The 22,025-nt window shown below is 37.7% G+C and overlaps 1 protein-coding gene across 6 annotated transcripts in view; it reads left to right on the forward strand.

The window, feature by feature from the left end:
- cdk8 (cyclin dependent kinase 8) overlaps positions 1-22,025 on the forward strand; it is a 108,439-nt gene that overhangs the window by 69,016 nt on the left and 17,398 nt on the right. For 5 of the 6 annotated variants that reach the window (XM_069891475.1, XM_069891476.1, XM_069891477.1 and 2 more), the window contains 2 exons: positions 15,252-15,309; positions 19,196-19,327. In XM_069891475.1, the coding sequence (XP_069747576.1) occupies positions 15,252-15,309; positions 19,196-19,327 (190 nt within the window). Of the gene's footprint in view, positions 1-14,189; positions 14,320-15,251; positions 15,310-19,195; positions 19,328-22,025 lie in introns of those variants that run through there. The other variant, XM_069891481.1, reaches the window with a different exon arrangement.

The raw sequence follows: 22,025 nt of genomic DNA on the forward strand, positions 1-22,025 counted from the left end.
ATAGTCTTATCTGCCAAAATATATGATATTTGAACTGCAGTTTTTAATTTTCCCATTGACTGGTGCGAAATACGAAATGGAAATGATATGTTACTGTGTTAAAAGACCCAATGAAAATAGTCCTGCAGCTTAAGTGTTCTTAAGAATAAAAACACAGATTTTTGTCTTGAAATAGCAATCTATGGTGATTTGGCTCATTGCTCTCTCACCTTAAAGATCTGTGTCTGAAGAATCCAATTGGATGAATAAGCTTCCTTTCTTGGTTAGCTGCAATAATTTAACAAGAAACTCGTTTTAATAGTTTGTGTTTTCTGCATTATTCTAGCTTACCTCTGATATTTCTGGATTCCTCTACTTTGTAATAAGCACTCAAATTAATTTTTATTATTTCACCAGTACATCTCCTGCAACACCAGGGGATCAAATACTTTGGCTTGGCTTCGCGGACGAAGATTTATGGAGGGGGTAAAAAGTCCACGTCAGCTGCAGGCTCGTTTGTGGCTGACCAGTCCGATGCGGGACAGGCAGACACGATTGCAGCGGTTGCAAGGGAAAATTGGTTGGTTGGGGTTGGCTGTTGGGTTTTTCCTCCTTTGCCTTTTGTCAGTGAGGTGGGCTCTGCGGTCTTCTTCAAAGGAGGCTGCTGCCCGCCAAACTGTGAGGCGCCAAGATGCACGGTTTGAGGCGTTATCAGCCCACTGGCGGTGGTCAATGTGGCAGGCACCAAGAGATTTCTTTAGGCAGTCCTTGTACCTTTTCTTTGGTGCACCTCTGTCACGGTAGCCAGTGGAGAGCTCGCCATATAATACGATCTTGGGAAGGCGATGGTCCTCCATTCTGGAGACGTGACCCATCCAGCGCAGCTGGATCTTCAGCAGCGTGGACTCGATGCTGTCGACCTCTGCCATCTCGAGTACCTCGACGTTAGGGGTGTGAGCGCTCCAATGGATGTTGAGGATGGAGCGGAGACAACGCTGGTGGAAGCGTTCTAGGAGCCGTAGGTGGTGCCGGTAGAGGACCCATGATTCGGAGCCGAACAGGAGTGTGGGTATGACAACGGCTCTGTATACGCTTATCTTTGTGAGGTTTTTCAGTTGGTTGTTTTTCCAGACTCTTTTGTGTAGTCTTCCAAAGGCGCTATTTGCCTTGGCGAGTCTGTTGTCTATCTCATTGTCGATCCTTGCATCTGATGAAATGGTGCAGCCGAGATAGGTAAACTGGTTGACCGTTTTGAGTTTTGTGTGCCCGATGGAGATGTGGGGGGGCTGGTAGTCATGGTGGGGAGCTGGCTGATGGAGGACCTCAGTTTTCTTCAGGCTGACTTCCAGGCCAAACATTTTGGCAGTTTCCGCACAGCAGGACGTCAAGCGCTGAAGAGCTGGCTCTGAATGGGCAACTAAAGCGGCATCATCTGCAAAGAGTAGTTCACGGACAAGTTTCTCTTGTGTCTTGGTGTGAGCTTGCAGGCGCCTCAGATTGAAGAGACTGCCATCCGTGCGGTACCGGATGTAAACAGCGTCTTCATTGTTGGGGTCTTTCATGGCTTGGTTCAGCATCATGCTGAAGAAGATTGAAAAGAGGGTTGGTGCGAGAACACAGCCTTGCTTCACGCCATTGTTAATGGAGAAGGGTTCAGAGAGCTCATTGCTGTATCTGACCCGACCTTGTTGGTTTTCGTGCAGTTGGATAATCATGTTGAGGAACTTTGGGGGACATCCGATGCGCTCTAGTATTTGCCAAAGCCCTTTCCTGCTCACGGTGTCGAAGGCTTTGGTGAGGTCAACAAAGGTGATGTAGAGTCCTTTGTTTTGTTCTCTGCACTTTTCTTGGAGCTGTCTGAGGGCAAAGACCATGTCAGTGGTTCCTCTGTTTGCGCGAAAGCCGCACTGTGATTCTGGGAGAATATTCTCAGCGACACTAGGTATTATTCTATTTAGTAGAATCCTAGCGAAGATTTTGCCTGCAATGGAGAGCAACGTGATTCAAATACTACGCTACCATCAAGTGTGCCTACTGCCCCATTTCTATGCCTACACTTTGGAAGTTGGACTACCTGGCTATGCACCTGCTTCCTGCATGCAGACAGAAACTGAAGAGTGTTGAAATAGTAGACAATACAGATATGGTCTGGGGAAGCAGGAAGAGTGTCTTTGTGACTAGAGTTGATGGTCTGGGCAACATTCAAGGATTCTGCAGTGAATCTGAATGAATATGCTAGTGATCGGGCTTTATCAGAAAATGCGTAGAGAAGTGTGTTCCAACTTTGACTATCTGGAGGGATCCTAACCAGAAATCATGGATGAATGAAGAGATCCGCAAAATGTTTAAGACCTAATCTGTGGTGTTTAGATTGGGTGATTCAGAAATATACAGAAGGACCAGGTACAATTTCCGGATTGCCTTTACCAACATAGAGACAATTCCAGACCAAGCTGGATCTCAAACAGGCATTTGACAGTTGTGGCAGGGGTTACATTCTATAAGGAAAAACTGTGATACATCTCTTGATGAGCTTAATATCTTCCATACTTGTTTTAATTTTTAATAATTTTAATTTGGACATACAGCATGGTAACAGGCCTTTTCAACCCATGAGTCTATTCCACCCAATTCCACCCAATTAACCTACAATCCTGATACATTTTGAACAGTGGGAGGAAACCGAAGCACCCGCAGGAAACCCACAAAGACATGGGAAGAACGCACAAACTCCTTATAGACCGTGCCGGATTCAAACCCCTTTTGCACTTACTGCTCTGCTAACTGTGTGCGCTTTGCCATGCTTTGATAAGGAAAACTGTGAAGATTCCCTGTAAGTCTCTGCAGCCCCTTAAAAGTCTGTGCTCTCACTTTCTGGTGCTGATGTGAGCAGAACCTTCAGGAGCATGAATCCTCAAAAACCACCGGGGCCAGACAGTACACTGGCTCTGTCCTTAAAACCTGCATGAACTGACTGGCTGGAGTTTTAAAAGACATTTTCAATCTCTTGCTACAGTTGTCGTAAGTCCCCACTTGCTTCAAAATGGCTTCCTTCAAAGAAGATGGTCAGGAAGAGCAAGGTGATCTGTTTCAATGACCATCAGCTAATGGTATTCATGTCTATTGTTATGAAGTGCTTTGAGAGATTGGTTCTGGAGTGAATTAACTTCAGTTCACTTATCACAACAGGACAAACTTTGATGCCATCCTGCTGTCCCTCTCCTCTAGACACAGGAACATTGACAGTATATTTGGCTGTCAGTAAGAAATAAAAGCACAATGCTGGAGACACTCAGCAGGTGAAATGCTGTTTTTGTTTATACTTCAACCATTGGGTCTGCAGACTTTTTGTTTTACTGACAATAAGAAATTTCAAATTTCCAAGTTTCCTTACTATGCCAAATAGGTCTGACACAGAAAAGGATGTCAAGGGCTTCAAGGGAATCCAGCCAAGCTGATTAAATGGGCAAGAATGTGGCAGATACGATGTAGTGTAGATAAATGTTTGATCGTCTAATGCATGTAACAGATAATGAGAGTATATATTAACAGTTGAAAGGTTGCAGACTGTTGATATTCGGAAGACAATGTCCTTGAACTTGTGTCACTGAGGACCAAGATGCAGATGCAGCATGAAGTTAGCAGGACAGACTATATTAGGCTGGTTCATTAGACTGGAACCAATCTTGATGAATTTGTTTTTTTGAGAAGAAACTAAGAATGGGACTGTATTCTTCAGCATTCCAAAAGATGAGACATCATCTAAGCAAAATTTTTAAGCTGTTTAAGGCCTCAATGAGAAGTTGGCTAATAAATCTATTGTGGAAATCTGTAAGATGACTTAATTTGGTGTATGAAATATGATCAGAATTTATTTTGGTTGTTTCCCCTGACTGAGCAGTCTAGTACAGGAGGTGCAGTTTCAGTATGTCTTTTAGGGGTGAGAAAATGCATTGAATTTTGGTGCTCTCTACCTTGGAGGACTGTGAAGGCTGAGTTCAAAACATGTCAATGCATTCAGAAACTCAGGGATTTGGGAAAGAGAAACACAAAAGCTCCAGATGCTGGAATCTTGAGCAAATGAACAATGTAGGAACTCAGCATGTCAGACAGCATACAAGCGTTGAAGTGGTCAGTCAACCTTTCATGTTTGAATCCTTTATCAAGGCATTATTGAGAGATGATACTGGTAAATGGTTTTGGAGTAGAGGATTGTTTATTGTCTTGATGGAAGTCGGAGCAGTCTTGAAGAGTTGTCTGGCCTGGTTCTGTCTCTGGTCTTTTGTTGAACAGGTTTTTTTTCAACAGTTTTCACCATTGAAGAATACAATTAACATCCAGAAATATCTAAATGGGGAATTGGAAGGAAGGGAGGAACTCAGGAAAACTACAATCACAAGGGAGGAAATGGTTTGAATTGCAGACTGACAGTCTTCCTTGTGATCTTAAAGGAAGTGCTTCTAAATGAAGTTGATGAGTTGGTTTTAATTTTTATAAAATTTATAAGATTTTATTAAACTTGCATGAGATTGGAAAATTGCAAATATAACTCCTGCTTTCAAATAGTAATGGAAACGGAAAGCAGGAGAGTGAACTCTGGGCTTCAGATCTCTTACAATAAAAATGTTAGAAACGATGACTAAATCTGTCACACAGTGAAAAATTCAAAATAATCAGGAAATGTGGACATGGTTTTGAGAAGTAATCAGGTTTGACTAATTTATCAGTGCTCTTTGAAGAATTAACATTGTAATCATTGGTTGCGATATATTTGGAATTCATTTGCTATCTATTATCAAAGATATTGTGGAAAATAAAAGTACATAGTGTAGATGATAATCTGTTGTGAAAAGAAGATTGGTTGACAGGGAACAGAATAGACTGAATTGTGTAATTTTGATGACGACGTGAAGAGGCATATGCCATCGGAATCGGTGCTGGGGCCTCAGCATTTTACAATTCATAAAGTAACTTGGATGAAATATGAAAAGGATGATTGCAAAATTGCCTAGTGACACAAAGATAGAAAATTATGAAGAGTGCATAGTGAGTGTACAGAGGATTATTAGGCAAAGACTTGGCAAATGGAGTTTAATGTGGGAAATGTGAAACAATCCATTTTGGCATGAAAAATTAAATGAAACATATCTAAATGGTGAGAGATTGCAGAGCTTTAAGATACGAAGGACCTTGTGTCCTACTGTACAATTTGCAGAAGAACAGAATGTTGGTACAGCAAATAAAAAGAAAAACTAATAGGTAAATAAGAGGCTGTTTATTGATCTGGGAATATTTGCCCCAGTAACCTTGTGCATTGGTGAGACCACATCTAGAGTATGTGGCTTCTTTATATGAAAGATATAAATGCATTTAAAGCAGTTCGAAGAATGTTGACTCAAACAATACCTAAAATGGGCGAGGTTTCTTGTGAGGGACATGCAGCCAACTGATGCTAGAGTCAGTCAACAATTTGGGTCAGAGACTCTTGCATTTGCTTTAGTTTAGAAGTGGACTGAATTCAAGACCCTGTGGGATCTTGACAGGATGGGAGAACTAGAATGATGACTCAAAATGTTTTAAAATTATTTATTTACCTGTTCTGGGCATAAAGCAAAATTCTTTCTTTGAGGCCTCAAAAGGTATTGGAAGCAGAGTGTTTGAACATTTTTAAGGCAGAGACAAGTGGTAAGAGGAAGGGTTCCGTTAGGAATTAGCAGAAAAGCACCTACAATATCATAGAATGGCAGAGCAGGCATTTGGGGCTGAGTGCCCTACACATGTTCATAATTTGTATACTTGGGAGCCATGAGAAAAAGATACCTGCAGTTTTCAGCAATAGTTATACTGAGGCAGGCAGATGATACATAGTTGGATGTAACAGACACAGTACTGGAGAGTATATTGAGCCAGAATCCCAATTCCTTCAGCTTTGATTTTAATGAATTGTCAACCACTTTTGGAATTCCTTGCCCTAATATTCTGTACAAATATGCTTGGAACTTCTCAATTCCAGATATGTGACATTGCTGCACGTGCTCTGCAACCAACTGAAATGTTCTGAATTAACTATATCAATGGATCTTTTTGTGTTATCGTAGAAATGAAGTTTTATTAGTTATATCCATATAACCTTAACCATGAAAGAGAATAGCATCAAACAGCAGCATGAAAGACATTTTAAAGGGCCATATGGACATCCATCAATAAAAAATATTTTGTCTATAAAATTACAAAAATCATTCCAATAAATTTATCAGTGATCATAATCCTAAATATACACAGAAATATTCAACAGATAATTCCGTATCTGTATTCAAACTGATGATCTTTTGTCAAAGCTGAGAAAAGAAAATGTTTTTCTTTAAAGTTTTGTTGAAAGGTTATAGACCGGAGCTGTTAACTCTGTTCATAGATGTAGCCTAAACATGTCCAGCAATTTCTCAATTTTTTGTGTTTAGATTTCTGGTCTTCTGTAATATTTTGGATCCAGTATGTAATTTTACTATTTATGTTCTAAAATTGTAAATTATTTTAATAGGTTTGTCAACCAAGTAAAACTTTCCCAATTTCAGACATGCTTTACAACAGGACTTTCATTCCCTAACATCAAAATGCAATTCTTAAAATTAGCAACTGCAGAATTTTCCAAATCATTCTTAATCACATCCAGTAAATATTTTGCAACAATCTCCCAAAACCACTGTCAAATTAGTGTTTAACATGGTCTGTTGGCATCTGAAAAGAAAAAAAAGCAATGAATCTTGCTTTGTTTGTATTTGAAGACTGAATCTTTACATAAAATCGTATGATCACAATTACCTTTTGGGTTCACAGTTGCATTATTTTTTTAAAGAATTATGTTAAAAGGAGCAATCTACTTTTAACTCCCGTGACTAAACTCCTATGATTTTGCAAGTTTTTTTCTTGGTTTTCATTATTCAATTACACATTTAACTGTTATCCCACCAATTTAATTAACATGGTACCATTATTCCATTGCTTTTTAAAATATTTTTATTGAGTTTAACAAAAACCCTTTACACATGGTAAACTAATGATAACATCAACCAAATCAAATCATACACATATCACTCATCAATTGTAAATTAGAAGCAGACCCATAATTACATAACTTGTTCAAGATATCAATTTCTATAATTATAATAAACAATTAAATCATAACTTATACTATGTCCAAAAAATAATATTGAATACAAAAATTATACAAATAATACATGTAAAATTCCCTTATATATTTTATACTTCTCTAATATGATCATGTTGTTCTGTGATTTTTTTTTTAAAAACTTTATTTAAAAGATTTTTGAACAGTATACAATCAAATAACAAAAAAACCCCAATTTTTATATATATATATATATATATATATATAAAAACAACAAAAACAAAAACCTCTCCCCACCCTCCCACCTCTTCAGCCAGCTCCCTTAAGGGGAGCCAAATATAAAAACAGAAGAGAATATATACAATATTTCAAAGTATTTCCAAATTCATATATTCCAAATAAGACCACATTTTAACAAAAAAGGAATAATTATCTTGAAAATTACATGTAATTTTTTCCATAGTGATACAAGCTCTCAATTCATTATGCCAACGTGCTATATTCATCTCTACGTTATCTTTCCAAGTACTAGCTACACATTTTCATGCTACAGCCAACACTAAACGTACAAATGCAATCTGAAATTTATCCAACCCCAATCCCTTCTAAGTGACCATAAAACCCAACAAAAAAATCGATGGGTCTAATGGTAATTTAATTTTGAGTAATTTTTCCAGAACCAACCTAATACCTTCTCAAAATGGTTGTACTTTAACACAAGACCAAACGGCATGTAAGAAAGTTCCAATACATAATCCACATCTAAAACAAGAATCCAAATTACTGAACCCATATTTTTTCAGTTTCTCTGGAGTCAAATATAACTGATGTAAAAAATTATAGTTAACCATTCCATATCTTACATTCGTCAGTTTAGTTATCCTTTCATAACACTTAACTTCCCAATTCTGTTGAGAGATAATATAAGTTAAATCACTTTCCCTTTTAACCCTTGATTTCTCCCATTTTGGTTTATCCATACCTTCTTGTAACAATTGATACATATCCGAAATATAACCTTTCTTTGGTATAGAGGAAATCAAAGATTCAAATTTTGTCATCATAGGTAAGTTAATCTCTTTACCATATTATCTTTTATCAGAGCTCTAAGTTCATAATAAACAAATAAAGAATTTACAGATATTTCAAATTTCTCCCTCAATTGGTTAAAAGAAAGAAATGGACCTTCTTCAAAACAGTCCTGAACTATTTTTATACCCTTAGAATTCCTTCTCTTTAAATGGTTATTGAGCATTGAAAAAGAAATAAGCTGATGATGATAGAACGGGGTTTGAATTGATATTTACCCTTCGATCCTAAAACCATATTTCTTTTAATCCATATCTTTAGCAAATGATTTAATACCGGCATATTACATTCCCGCAATAAATTCATATTCCACTTAAATATAAACTGGTGTACCTCAACTTCAGGAATACAAGCCATTTCCACCTTCGCCCAGCTCAGGGGTTGGTCCATATCCATCAATCTACTAACAAATTTCAACTGAGCTGCTTCATAATTTTGAAAATGAGGTAACTGAAGTCAACCTAATGCATATTTCCATGTATGTTTATGCAAAGCTACTCGTGCTAATTTTCCCTTCCATAAAAACTCCCACACCCGCTCTATTCAGATCCTGAAAAAAACTCTTTGAAAGTGAACATGGTATCGACTGAAACAAATATTGGATTCGAGGAAAAATATTCATTTTAATGCAATTTACTCGACCAATTAATGTTAACCGAAAATATTTCTATTTAATCAAATCCTTTTTAATAAGGGAACATAATTTAATTTATATAAAGATTGATAATCTGCATTTATTATTACTCCTAAATATTTAATTCTATCTGACCATTTTAATTCTATAATATTTTTATATTTTGAATAATCTCCTTCCCCAACTGGCAATATTTCACTCTTATTCCAGTTTACTTTATATCTAGATAACTCTCAAAATTTCAACAAACAATCTTGCAAATATTTCAAAGACTGCTCCGGTTCTGTCAAATACACTAACACATTGTCTGCCAATAAATTAATCTTATATTCATCATCTGCAATTCTCACCCCTTTAATCTTATCATTCTGTCATATTGTCTGAGCTAACGGTTCAATAGCCAATGCAAACAAGGCTGGTGATAATGGACAACTTGCCAGGTCGATCGCGTCATTTTAAATGGTAAAAAAGTTTGACCATTTGTCACCACCCTAGCCATTGGATTTGTATATAGAGCCTTAACCCAACCAATAAAATAACAGCCAAAATTAAACTTCTCTAACACCTTAAATAAAAAATTCCACTCAACCCTATCAAAAGCTTTTTCTGCATCCAGTTGGGTTGCTGTCTAGATGCATTGACCAATGTTATCAATCTAAGGATGTTATCAGACGCGTTTCTATTCTTAATAAAGCCTGTTTGATCTATATGTATTAACTGAGGTAAATATTTAGCAAGTCTATTCGCTAACACTCGCTATAATTTTATAATCTACATTTAATAAAGAAATAGGTCTATATGAAGATACTTTCAACAGGTCCCTATCTTTATTTGTAATCACAGTAATTATAGCACTCGAACAATATTCTGGTAACAACTGATCCTCAGTTATTTGCTGCAATATCTCTCAAATACAGAGGATAAATTTTCATAAAATACTTTATAATATTCAACTGAAAATCCATCATCCCCTGGCAACTTTCCATTCAGCATCTCTTGTATTGCTTCTTTAATCTCAAAATCTGTAAATGTAGCTTCCAATTCCTTAATCTCATCCTCCCCTAAAACAGGTAATTTTAATTTGGATAAATAAGATTCAGAGGAAACAATGTCCTGCTTTCCCTCAGAAGTATATAATTTTTGGTAAAATGAATAAAACTGATCATTAATTTCCTGAGGTTTATACATAACTATTGAATTCTTTTTAACAGCATTAATAATTCGTGATGTCTGTTCAGTTTTTAATTGCCATGCTAATACCTTATGAGCTCTCTCACTCAGTTCATAATAACATTGCTTAGATCGGTGAATTAAACATTCATACTGGTAAGTTTGTAATATATTATAACGTAATGTCAACTCCGTTAAAGCAGCTTTTTAAATTTTCTGTAACATCTTTCTGAAATTCCTTTTCCAACTTAGTAATTTGCTTCTCAATGTTAAACTCTCCGCAACATATTGTTTTTTAACTTTCGTAGTGTAACTAATAATTTGCCCACGCAAATATGCTTTCAAAGCGTCCCACAATACAAAATTACTACTTACTGAATTAGTATTCTCAGTCAAGAATAAAGCAATCTGTTCCTTAACAAAAGTAATAAACTCTGGTTTCTTCATAGCATTGTATTAAACCTCCATCTATAAGACAATTGCACCACTTCTGGACTTGCACAGGAGAAGAACAACATAGATGATCCGCTATAACCCGGCTTTTATATTCAGCCTGTAGTACTCTACCTTGTAAATGTGCCGATAGGAAGAAAAAAATCTATTCTAGAAAATGAATCATGTCTAAATGAATGAAAAGAAAAATATTTCTCTATAGGATTTATTCTCCTCCAAACATCAATTAAATTGAAATCTTTCATCAAAGCTCCTATTTGTATTGCCGTCTTTGATTTCCTTATACTTTTCGGAGATCTATCCAATAAAGGATCTAAAACACAGTTAAAATCACCCCCATTCAAAATATTTTTATTAGCCTGATTTAACAATAAAAAAGCCTCTGACATGAACCGTTCATCATCTACATTAGGTGCGTAAATATTTAACAAGGTCCATGATTCAGCAAAAAATTTACAATTCACCATCAAAACCCTCCCTGCATTTCATTCAAATAATTCCAATTCAAACGGTCATTTCTTATGAATTAAAATTGCTACACCTCTTGCCTTAGAATTAAAAGAAGAAGAAAACATGACCAACCCACTCTCTCTTCAATTTCAGATGTTCTTTTTCAGTCATACGTGTCTTTTGCAAAAAAAAACAATATCAACTTTCATTTTCTTTATGTAAGCCGATACTCGTTTACGCTTAATGGTATTCAATCCCTGAACATTAAAAGTTGCAAAACTCAAATTAGACATTTTGTTAGAAATAAACTTCACACTACTATAAAATTGCTCCCCTTTCTAATTTCCTTAATATTCTGAACCCTCCCCTATATAAAAATTCTACAAAGTTAAAAAAAATAGAAAAAATATACTACCCCAAACAAACTACTAAAAAGTAGTAGCTCCCTAAAAAAATCTGTGTGTGGTAAAACCCACTAGTGCCAGATGAATATAAGGTCTCAGTGTCATCCACCCCACCCCCCCCCCCCCACCCCAGTCAGACTTTCACAAAGTACATAATCAAATATATTCAACCCAATGATTCCAGTCCCACTGATTGTTCTGGATCTTCAATGTCAAGAAGACTTTGCGTCAATTCAACTTTCTTTCCATGTTTCCCATTCTTCCCATTCCCATTACCATTTACCCTCCTTTTAGCCGACGATAATGGTGACCGTCCACTTCCTCGCAGATCTGGCAACCAATTAGCAAAAATTAATGCATCATGGTCATTTTCAAAAAATTGAGATTGAAAATTCCCATAAAAACTTTCAATACAGCCGGGTAACGAAAAGCAAATTTATAACCCTTTCACCACAATACTTCAGCTGAATTAAATTCTTGGCGCCTTCTAATAATTTCTTGACTCAGATCAGCATAAAAAAACTCTGTTATTTTGAACCATCATTGGAATTTGATTTTGCCACTCCTTCTGCACCACAACTCCAAGAATAATTTCTCTATCCTGATATTTCAAACAACGAATCAAAACTGCTTGCGGTGGTTGACCTGGAAACGATTTTTTCCTCAACGCTCTATGTGCCCGGTCTAGCTCCAGACCATCCGGAAAAAATTCATTGCCCAGTACCTCAGGGATCCATTTCTTAAAAAACTTTACCGGATCTGAACCTTCCATATCTTCCAGGAGACCTACAATTTTTACATTATTTCTTCGACCTTGATTCTCTTCAATAATTCCTTCTTCTGAATCCCCAAATCCACAAAAGAATCCTCCACATTTTCCATTTTTTTCTCTATTACAATCCACTTGATTCTTACATTCAAAAAAAGCTTCTTCAATTTTAAAAAAATTATCCTGTACCATATCCACTATTTTTATACATCTACTAACATCACTTTTAACTACAGTCATATCTTTCTTCATAGAAGTAATCTCTTCACACATTTTATTCATTTTAATTTTCACTTCCATAAACCCTTGATTTATCTGAGTAGACATCTGCATTGACATGTTTTCAATTTGATGAGCAATCCCTTCCAATATTGTAAACACAGAATCCATCACTTCCCCTACCTTCTCTGGTCCCAGTCCCCATATATTCTTCCTGTGTTGATTCCAATAATGCTGTGCTTTCTTCCTCTTCTGATACAGTGGTTCCTCTTCCTGTGCGGCTGCGGGTCTGAATACCCGTCGACAGCGTGCCGACCTCGTCAGCCCGCCGTCTTTCGGGCTCCCCCACAGCCTACACCTTTTCTAATAGTTCTCAGATTCACAATGCACCGCGCATGCCCAGAAGAGTCACCGACCGCGCAGGTGCGTCTTCCGACGCTAGACTGCTCGCCCCTAGCCACCAGGCACGACTGCAGGCTCGCGAGTCTGTCCCCGCTCGGCCGATCCGCCCACACGCCCGGGCTCACGGGGGCGCGAGTCAGGGCTGGCCGAGCTCGTCACAGAATTGGCGCCATCTTGCGGTCGCGCGATCGGCGCTGGCGTAATACTCAGCCTAGCAGGGGTCCTTTGAGGCTTGGGAACTCCAGTCGACGACTCCATGGCTTCAACTTGGTAGGTAGGCCTCAATTCAACACTTTAGAAGGTAATTTCTTTTGTAACTGAGACTTTGATTTCTTCACATTTGTAGCCATTGCAATCCTCCACTATTCCAAAGTCTGCAAATACTATTTTTAACCACTTTTACAGGTCTAACTGGGGAAAGGTGGAACTACACGTCTTCCCTCTACGCCTTCTTGCCACACCCCCATTATTCCACTGCTGATGAAAGAGCAATCAACAGTGCCAATTATCCCCTACCATTCAAAATGTATCGGGAGTGTAGGTTAATGGGCTGTAAATTAGGCAAAGCGGACTCATGGGCTGAAATAGCCTGTTACCATGCTGAATGCACAATATATCTAAATGTTGGCAGAATTAAATCTTTAGATTTTTGCCTGATTCTAAATTGCTGGCTCTGTTAAAATTCATCACTATTCAGACAATTATTTATTTCTAGAACAATTGAGAGAGAATTGAGAAGTACATTGGTATTACATCTTGTTTAAAGATGAGATGGAGTGTGAGTACAGCATTTCAGGTTTCCACTTGTTAAACAGATTCAGAAGCACAGAAGATTCCAAAATACCAGAACATTGGGGAATGATTATTTGGCTTAAAACATAGAACAACAGCATAGTACAGGCTCTTCAGCCCTCTATGTTGTGCTGACCCATATATTCCTTCAACAGTACTAAACCCACCCTTACTCTAACCCTCTATTTTACCTTCATCCATGTGTCTGTCTAAGAGTCTCTTAAATTTCCCTAATGTTTCAGCCTCCACCACCATTCCAGGCAAGGCATTCCAGGCACCTACAACTCTGTGTATTTAAAAAAAAAAACACCCTCTGATGTCTCCCCTAAACTTACTTCCCCTAAGTTTTGTGCATATGTCCTTCAGTGTTTGTCATTCCTGCCCTAGGAAACGGATGCTGGCTGTCCACCCTATCTCTGCCTTTCATAATCTTGTAGACCTCTACTAAGTCTTCTTTCATTCTTTTATTCTCCAAAGAGAAAAGTCCCAGCTCTGATAACCTCATAAAACCTGTTTTCCAATCCAGGCAACATCCTGGTAAATCTCCTCTGTACCTTCTCCATGGCTTCCACATCCTTGCTATAATCAGGAGACCAGAATGGGACACAATATTTCAAGTGGGGTCTCACTAGAGATTTGGACTCTTTGTCTCTTTTTTGAGGGAGAAGGTCACAGGGTGATCTTGAGGTCACCAAAAAAAACCCCTGGAAATATATGTTTCCATTTGCAGGAAAGATCAATACAAGATGGATCCCGAAAAAGAAAAACAAATGGAAAATTTAAAAGATGCCACTTTATAAAGAGAGTCGAGAGAAAGTGGAACAAGGAGTAGGTAATTATTATTAGATTGGATGTAATTAATGGAGCTGGAAAAGATTATGAAAAACAGATGATCATGCTATAAGCATTTCATGAGGAGAGATCGAGAGCAGCTGGAATGGATCATAAATGGCAGCATGCGCGAGCTATGTGGAATGGCTTTCCTTACTGAATACTTTTACTTGGGAACAGCTGATACCACAAAAGGATTGTCTGCATTATTACAAAGTCACTTTTTGTTTGCTGTAGGATAACTGATTTTTTTTTTGTATTTATTTTTTTTTTAAATTCAATTATTAAACTGTTATAGAGTTTAGTTTTTGTAGTTTAGGAAGAATTTCAGTGCATATGTACATTGTTCAATGTATTTGACAATAAATTCATTATATTAGCAAAGTGATACATAATCTCTCAGTGCTGCAACAATGATTTGAATTTCTTGATGTGTAATTTTCACTCAACATTTCACCACAGGTATGGTTTGCCACCAAGAATTGCATCTTCAGATTTGATCTATTGCATCATGAAACCCTACATAATGTGAACAAACTTATTAATGCTTTACCTAATCATGTATTCCTCTGACATTGAATGGAAGCTGAAATGATATTTGAGACTAGGTCTAGAGAACCACATTGCAATTCATTAATTGTTGACTCACTGTTTAGTCTGTTGCTTGGCTACAGCAACATCCTGAAACAGACTGAATAGAGGCTCAGGGAAAAACTTATCAGTTAGAGTCACTTTCCAAATTCGCTAATTCAAATACTCAACTTTGATATATCTTAAATCAAAGCCATATTGTAGCTGTGTGGCTTCATAATTGTGCATACTTCATGAAGGGATTTATACTTGCACAAATTTTACTTTTTTGATCTTAGGAAGAATTTATTTAAATATATTAGGTGACTTGACCCAAAATGATTATTGTTCTTTTTCTTCCAGAAACCTGCAAACATTTTAGTTATGGGTGAAGGACCAGAACGAGGGAGAGTCAAAATAGGTATAATGTGCTACGATCTTTTTTTCCATTTATGTTTTGTTCCATGTAGTAATTAAGTTGGAAGTTATTGCTATAACCAAGCCACAGGTTGTTTGAAAAACTGAAAAAGTCAGGAATTTGTATTTTGCCTTCTATGTAAAGAATTGTATCTTGAATTAAAGATCAGCCAATTTCAGCTATAGTAATTCAATGGGAAAATAAAAATACATTTGCCACATTTCCTGTCCCGGATGGCATCCAAGCTTAGGCATTTCCTGACTTTGATAATTCATGGTCGCATTCAAGATAGGAAAGAATGCTGATCAGTTAGGTTTGTTTGGAGCTCTTTATTTTTGCTGAGAGGACACCTCACTGTGAAATTCAAATGTCATAGTTTAATCTGACATTTTAATCTTTCTTATGGAAAAAGCCTTATTGGAAATATTTCCTCAATCCTAATGTATGTATATTCTAATGCCAATACTGAACTACTGGCACATTTATCCTTCAAACCAAAATTATACCAATTAGTTTAACTTAAGATATTTAAAATTGAATATTGTAGTTTAAGATTACTTCTTCTGGGACCAAGACTTCCATCATGGTCCTCACAGAGGATATATGTTTCGTTTACAAGCCCAGGACTTGAATTTTGATAGTACTCATTCATAAAAAGGGAACCATGTAATTACACATCGTCTGTGGAACTGGGGAGTTTTCTATCCACAAGGGTTTCGGCTATTGTTCTTGATATTTCTCATTTTTATCCGTACTTGAAAATTATAATCACATGCAAAATTTTTTCCCCTAAGTGCGCATTATACAAGCGTTTCAGTGGGCGTTGGCCTATAGTTGGTTTCGCATTCATGATGCTTGACTAAAATTAGCAGTTTACTGTCTGAGAAATTTCGACAAACATCATGTATTAAGACAAAATACAGAAACAAAAAATTTGATGACATGAGAAATTAGGGTACGTTTGGAATGACTTCTTAGTATTTTTTTAACTGAAAACTTCTTTCAGTTAAAAGACAGTGTTGCCACCAGGGACTATAAATGTGTTGTGGCTAATTAATGTGGTATTTTCAAATTCCTGCAAACTTGCTCCCAGGTAGTAAGATTACGTTAACCTGTACGTTTTTAGACATAATTTCTGTGGAATATATTGTTATAACTAGATGGCAGCTCCATTGAAAAATATAAAAGGCATTGTAACATTTTTGTAAACCAAGTAGTTTGTCATTTTTGTTGTTTGCTTGTATGTTTAGATTATCTGCTGTTCAAGCAGAAGCTGGTACTAGCGCTGCATCAGATTTATTTATAATATTGTGAAACTATTTAAAATTTGTATATTCTTACTTTATGATTAAACTAGGGCTTAGTTTTGAACCTTTAATAAAAGGCATTTGGCTGATTCAGTGATTTATTGTGTTTGACCTCAGTCGGTTACTGGAAATTTTAAATGTTAAGAAATATCCCAAAATATAACCATTCAATTTACCCATTATATAATCTCATAAATAAGTTTGAGCTAAATTTTTGCCATTCTTGATCAGTTTCATTGACGTTAATAAGTGAATAATCGCAGGACACTGAAGAGTTAACCTGAAAATTGTTAAATCAAGTTTTAAATTTATGGCTGGAGGAAAAAAAAGCAATCTGTTGACTTTCTGAGCTACTAAATTTATTTACTTTCCACTGCACAAATAGATTGCAGATGATTTAACTAATAGTCCATAGGCCCTGAAGGTGTTATCAGAATGAATGATTATACAAACCTTTCTTTGGTCTCTCATTTTTCATGAATGCATAATTTATACATATCATCTGAGCCTTAAAATTAAATATATTCAAATTTAAAGAATTCCAACATATAATATTTCCATCCATATTCTGTGCAATTTCCACATTTACCTTGCTTAATTATTTTTCATAAAATCAGAAATGCTGGAATCATTCAGCAGGTTAGGCAACATCTGTGGGAAACAAAATGGTTAATATTGCAGGCCTGGGACACAATTGATACACAATATTTTCTGTTTTAATTTCCTGCATCTTTTAATTATTCTTCATTCCAGTTTGAATCATTTTTGTTCTAGTTGTATCATATATTCTTATCCAACCCTTCATCATCCTTGCTGGGTCCATAGTTAGTTAAATCATGAGTAGAAATCGGCTGTTTAGCCCATCGAGTCATGAGCTGATCCATTTTCCCATTCAGCTCCACTGCTCAATCTTCTCCCCAAAACTTTTGATACCTTAGCTAATTAAGAAACCATCAATTTCTCCCTTAAATACACCCAATGTCTTGGCCTCCACAACCTCCTGTGGCAACAAATTCCACAGATTCACCACCCTATGGCTAAAGAAATTCCTCTGTTCTAATGGATGCCCTTCATTACTGATGGTGTGTCCACTTGTCCTTGAGTTTTCCAAAATGGAAACAACCTTTCTCCATCTACTTTGTCCATGTCTTTCAACATTCAAAATGTTTTAATGAGATTCCCCCCCCCTCATTCTCCTAAATACAACGTACAGACCAAGAGCCATCAAATGTTCCTTGTATGATAATCTTTTCATTCCTGGAATCATCCTTGTGAACCTCCTGTGAACTCTATCTAATGTCAGCACATTCTTTCTTAAAATGAAGAGCCCAAAACTGTGAGGTCTCACCAGTGCCCTAATACACCTCAACATCCCTGCTCTTATATTATCTTATTGAAATAAATGCCAGCATTGCATTTGCCTTCTTTACCACCAACTTAACCAAGTTTACCTTCAGGATATCCTGGTCGATGACTCCCAGGTCCAATTGCATCTGAGAATTATCAATATTCTCCCCATTTAGAAAATAGTCTGCCTGTTTATTTTTTTCTACCCAAGTGCTTAACTGTACACTTTCCAACATTGTACAGTACACTCCGATGATCCAAAATGTTGGATAAATGTTTTTTTTGGATAACTGGTCATATTTTAAAAACAGCCCAGTAGCAACAGCAAATCACTTTTATCAATGTTTAAACAACAACAAACAACAAGGGAAAGCTTTTTAAGCATTAAAATAATGTTAATTCTCACCAAAAAGACCTCCCATCCACCACCATCGATCCCCAACATGAATCCACTGCCGCTGCCAATCCCCAACATGAACCCACCACTGCCACTGATCCCTGGGGAAGTTTCCCAGGCTGTTGGAACACTCACTGGGGAGTTGGCAGGCTCCTGTGTCCCCGGAGCTCCTGATACTGGAGTCCTAACACTGAATCCTCCCCAGGCCTACCACACATGCATACGGGGGAGTTGGTTGTGGGGAAGGTTTAGTGTCAGTGTCTGGTGTGTCGGGATGGGGGTGGGGGGAGGGCAGGGCATACCACTGTGCCCAAGGTTGCGCTCCTGCCCAGGAGGCCGCTCACCTTGACGTCGCCAAGACCAGGAATTCTTCGAACCGCTTGCTGCTGGAAGCCAGCATCACGCAATTGGATTCCGACTCTGCTTCCTGCCTATTAGCCAATGCTCTACCTACACTGCTAAGTTATATTTGTTCTCATAACTGTTCATTTTCCTTCCTCCCTGCCTGCTTCATTTCTCTATTTATCAAAAGTTACTTGCCTACACAATTAAAAATTGACAAAGAAGCCCATCTGGAGAGATGTAAGATCAACAGAAACTGAACAAAAAGTGAAATAGTAGCAGAGAAAAATATATCTATAAAAGAGCAAATGATTTTGGATGCCAAAATGCCTGATATATGGGAATCAGGAACAAAGTTAACCCAGTATTGCTCTTGTGTACCTAAATATCCTTTTTGAGAGCAACAAATATTTATGATGTTCTACTACATATTTGTTCATTTTACCTTTTTGCAGGCATTAATGAATATTTTTCAATATTTGTGTCTTTCATGCAGCGGACATGGGCTTTGCTCGGTTGTTTAATTCTCCCCTAAAACCTTTAGCAGACTTGGATCCAGTAGTAGTTACATTTTGGTATCGTGCACCAGAATTGTTACTTGGTGCAAGGCATTATACAAAAGCTATTGGTGAGTATTGAAAGAAATGGAAAAATATTAGGGTTTTAGAACGCCATTTTCCTTGATCAGAAAAGTCTGACAAAGTCGAGATTGACTGTTAAGAACTCCAAGTTATCCAAGTAATTGGAATCATCACAATCTGGTGTAAAAAATAATTGAAAGATAGAAACATGCAAATTACCGAATATAATGTTAATTCATTTTACATAAATTATTCAGTGGGAGCGTGGAATCATTATTTGCTATTTGGTTACTTGAAAAATAAAATACTTTCTAAAATTTCATTTCGATATTGTATTTTCCCCTTAAAATATAGAATTTGTTTTTTTTAAATTAATTGTAACAAATAACATCAAATTGTGGTAATATTTTGAGAAACTTGAGTGCAGAGAAGATTGACAAGGATGTTGCTGATATTTGAGCAGTACAGTTGACGTAGAGGTTAGCACAATGTTATTACAGTGCTAGGAACCTGGGTTTGAATCCAGTGCTGTCTGTAAGAAGTTTGAATGTTATACCTGTGTCTGCGTGGGTTTCCTCCCACCATTCAAAACATTGTATGTTAATTGGTGTACTTAAGGAGGCACAAGATCCTGGGCTGGAAGGACCTGTTTCCATACTGTACATCTAAATTTTAAAATTTAAACTTGAGGAGCTGAGTTGGAGCCTAAGGTCAAATAGGGTAGGACTTTATTCCCTGGAGCATCAGAGAATAAGGGGAGATTTGGTAAAGGTATACAAAATTATGAGGGGTATAGGTAAAGTATATATAAGCAGGTTTTTGTCACTGAAGTTAGGTGAGACAAGAACAAGAGGACATGAGTTAAGCGAGAGAGGTGAAATGTTTAAAGGGAACATGAGGGTGAACTTCACCAGAGAGTAGAGAGAATGTGGAATGAGCTATCAGCTGAAGTAGTCATTGAGGGCTCGATTTCAACACTTAAGAAAATTGTTTAGGTACATGGATGGGAGAGGTATGGAGGGCTATGGTCTGGTAGCACATCAATGTGACTAGGCAGAATAAAAGTTCAGCATGGACTTGATGAGCTGAAGGGTCTATTTCTATGCTGTACTGTTCAATGGTTCTAAGTGTCAAACTTAAATTAAGGCTGAATTTCTGGGAGTATTGAACTAGCTAGATTTTCTTTGTCTTGTTATTAACATAATTATGCTTTGTTGAATCATGCAAAATTTGATTTACAACTTAACAATCCTTCATAGTTAAATATATAAATAGCCAAATCCAGGTTCCTTTTAGAGAAAAACGAAAATTATTTAATCTGTGTACAATGAGGCATCAGGCAAAAAATGTCATTTATGCATCTGTAGCGGCTCATTGGAGACTTAATCGAACCATCTCGGGAGGTTCCGAGTGACGTCATGATGTCACAATGCGACGACGTCATTTGGAACATGTGGGTTTTTAAAAAGCTGCATGTGACTGTTCGAGTAAATGACCTTTACTGAACTTCGACTCAACTTTTCTCATTCTTCATTTTGCACTGCAATACAGTTGCTACATTGGTGACCCCAATGGGCCCAAATGGATTTTGGACCCAACATGGACAATGCAGCAATTTTGCTCAAACTGCCTGTCTTTTGGACCACTCTGAAGTTTGATTCGGGCAGGCTGAGGCACAGTTCCACATTTGCAAAATAGACGTGGACGCCACTAAGTACTATCATGTGGTAAGCACCCTCAACCAGGACACGGCCAGTTGAGTAATGGATTTCCTTCGGGACCCACCAGTTCTTGGCCTAAAAGCCTTCCTTCTCCAGATTTACAGTCTCTTACGACATGAGCAAGCTGCATGGGCTCCTCCATATTGATGGCCAGGGGGACCATGCCCATTCAGAGTTAATGAACAACATGTTGGCACTGCCAGACGGCCAAAGGTCTTGTTTGCTCTTCGAGAAGTTGTTTTTAAGAGCATATGCTAAAAACATCTGCCTCATGTTGGCCGATGAGGACTTTGATAACTCTCGAACAGTGGCCGTCCGTGCAGACATTCTGTGGCATGCGAAACAGCAAGGCCCACAGAAATTAGTGCTGCATCACACCCAAAGGTCCAGGTTCCATGAGTACCGGTGATGAGGGCGTATGTTCCCCCGGACAATATGACTCTGTGACAACCACCTGGTGTTTTTACCATCAACACTGGGGATCTGGAGCTCGCCACTACCGTCCACCCCCCACCCCCCGCACTTTTACGGGATAAAGCTATGGCCACTGTAACAGTCTCTTCTTCGTCTGGGACAAACTCTCCCAGCACAAATTTCTAGTCGACACGGGTGTGGAGGTGAGTCTCCTTCCTCCTTTCGGCTTTGTCACCCATATCAGGATCGTGGGTCCGATGCTCTCTGCAGTGAATAACCATTCAATTCATATGTACAATACACAGACTATATCCCTGAAATTCGACAACAATAAGTTCATGTGGAAGTTCATTCTCGCTGCTGGGTCCCGGCCATTGCTGACTTCCTCAGAGCCCAATCAATGATAGTGGACCTGGGTGCCAGTTACTGAGCACCACAACATTCCAGACTTTCTGCCTTGGGAAAACCAAACTACCCACCCCACACCAAAACAACATGGAGTACACGAACAATGAATTCGCCAAACTTCTTGCAGAGTTTCCAGTTATTGTTACTCCCCAGTTCTCCACTGCCACACCCAAACATGGGAGACCACATCCTTACCCAAGGA

The sequence above is a fragment of the Narcine bancroftii genome, chromosome 7 (genome assembly GCF_036971445.1).
Source record: "Narcine bancroftii isolate sNarBan1 chromosome 7, sNarBan1.hap1, whole genome shotgun sequence".
NCBI lineage: Eukaryota > Metazoa > Chordata > Chondrichthyes > Torpediniformes > Narcinidae > Narcine > Narcine bancroftii.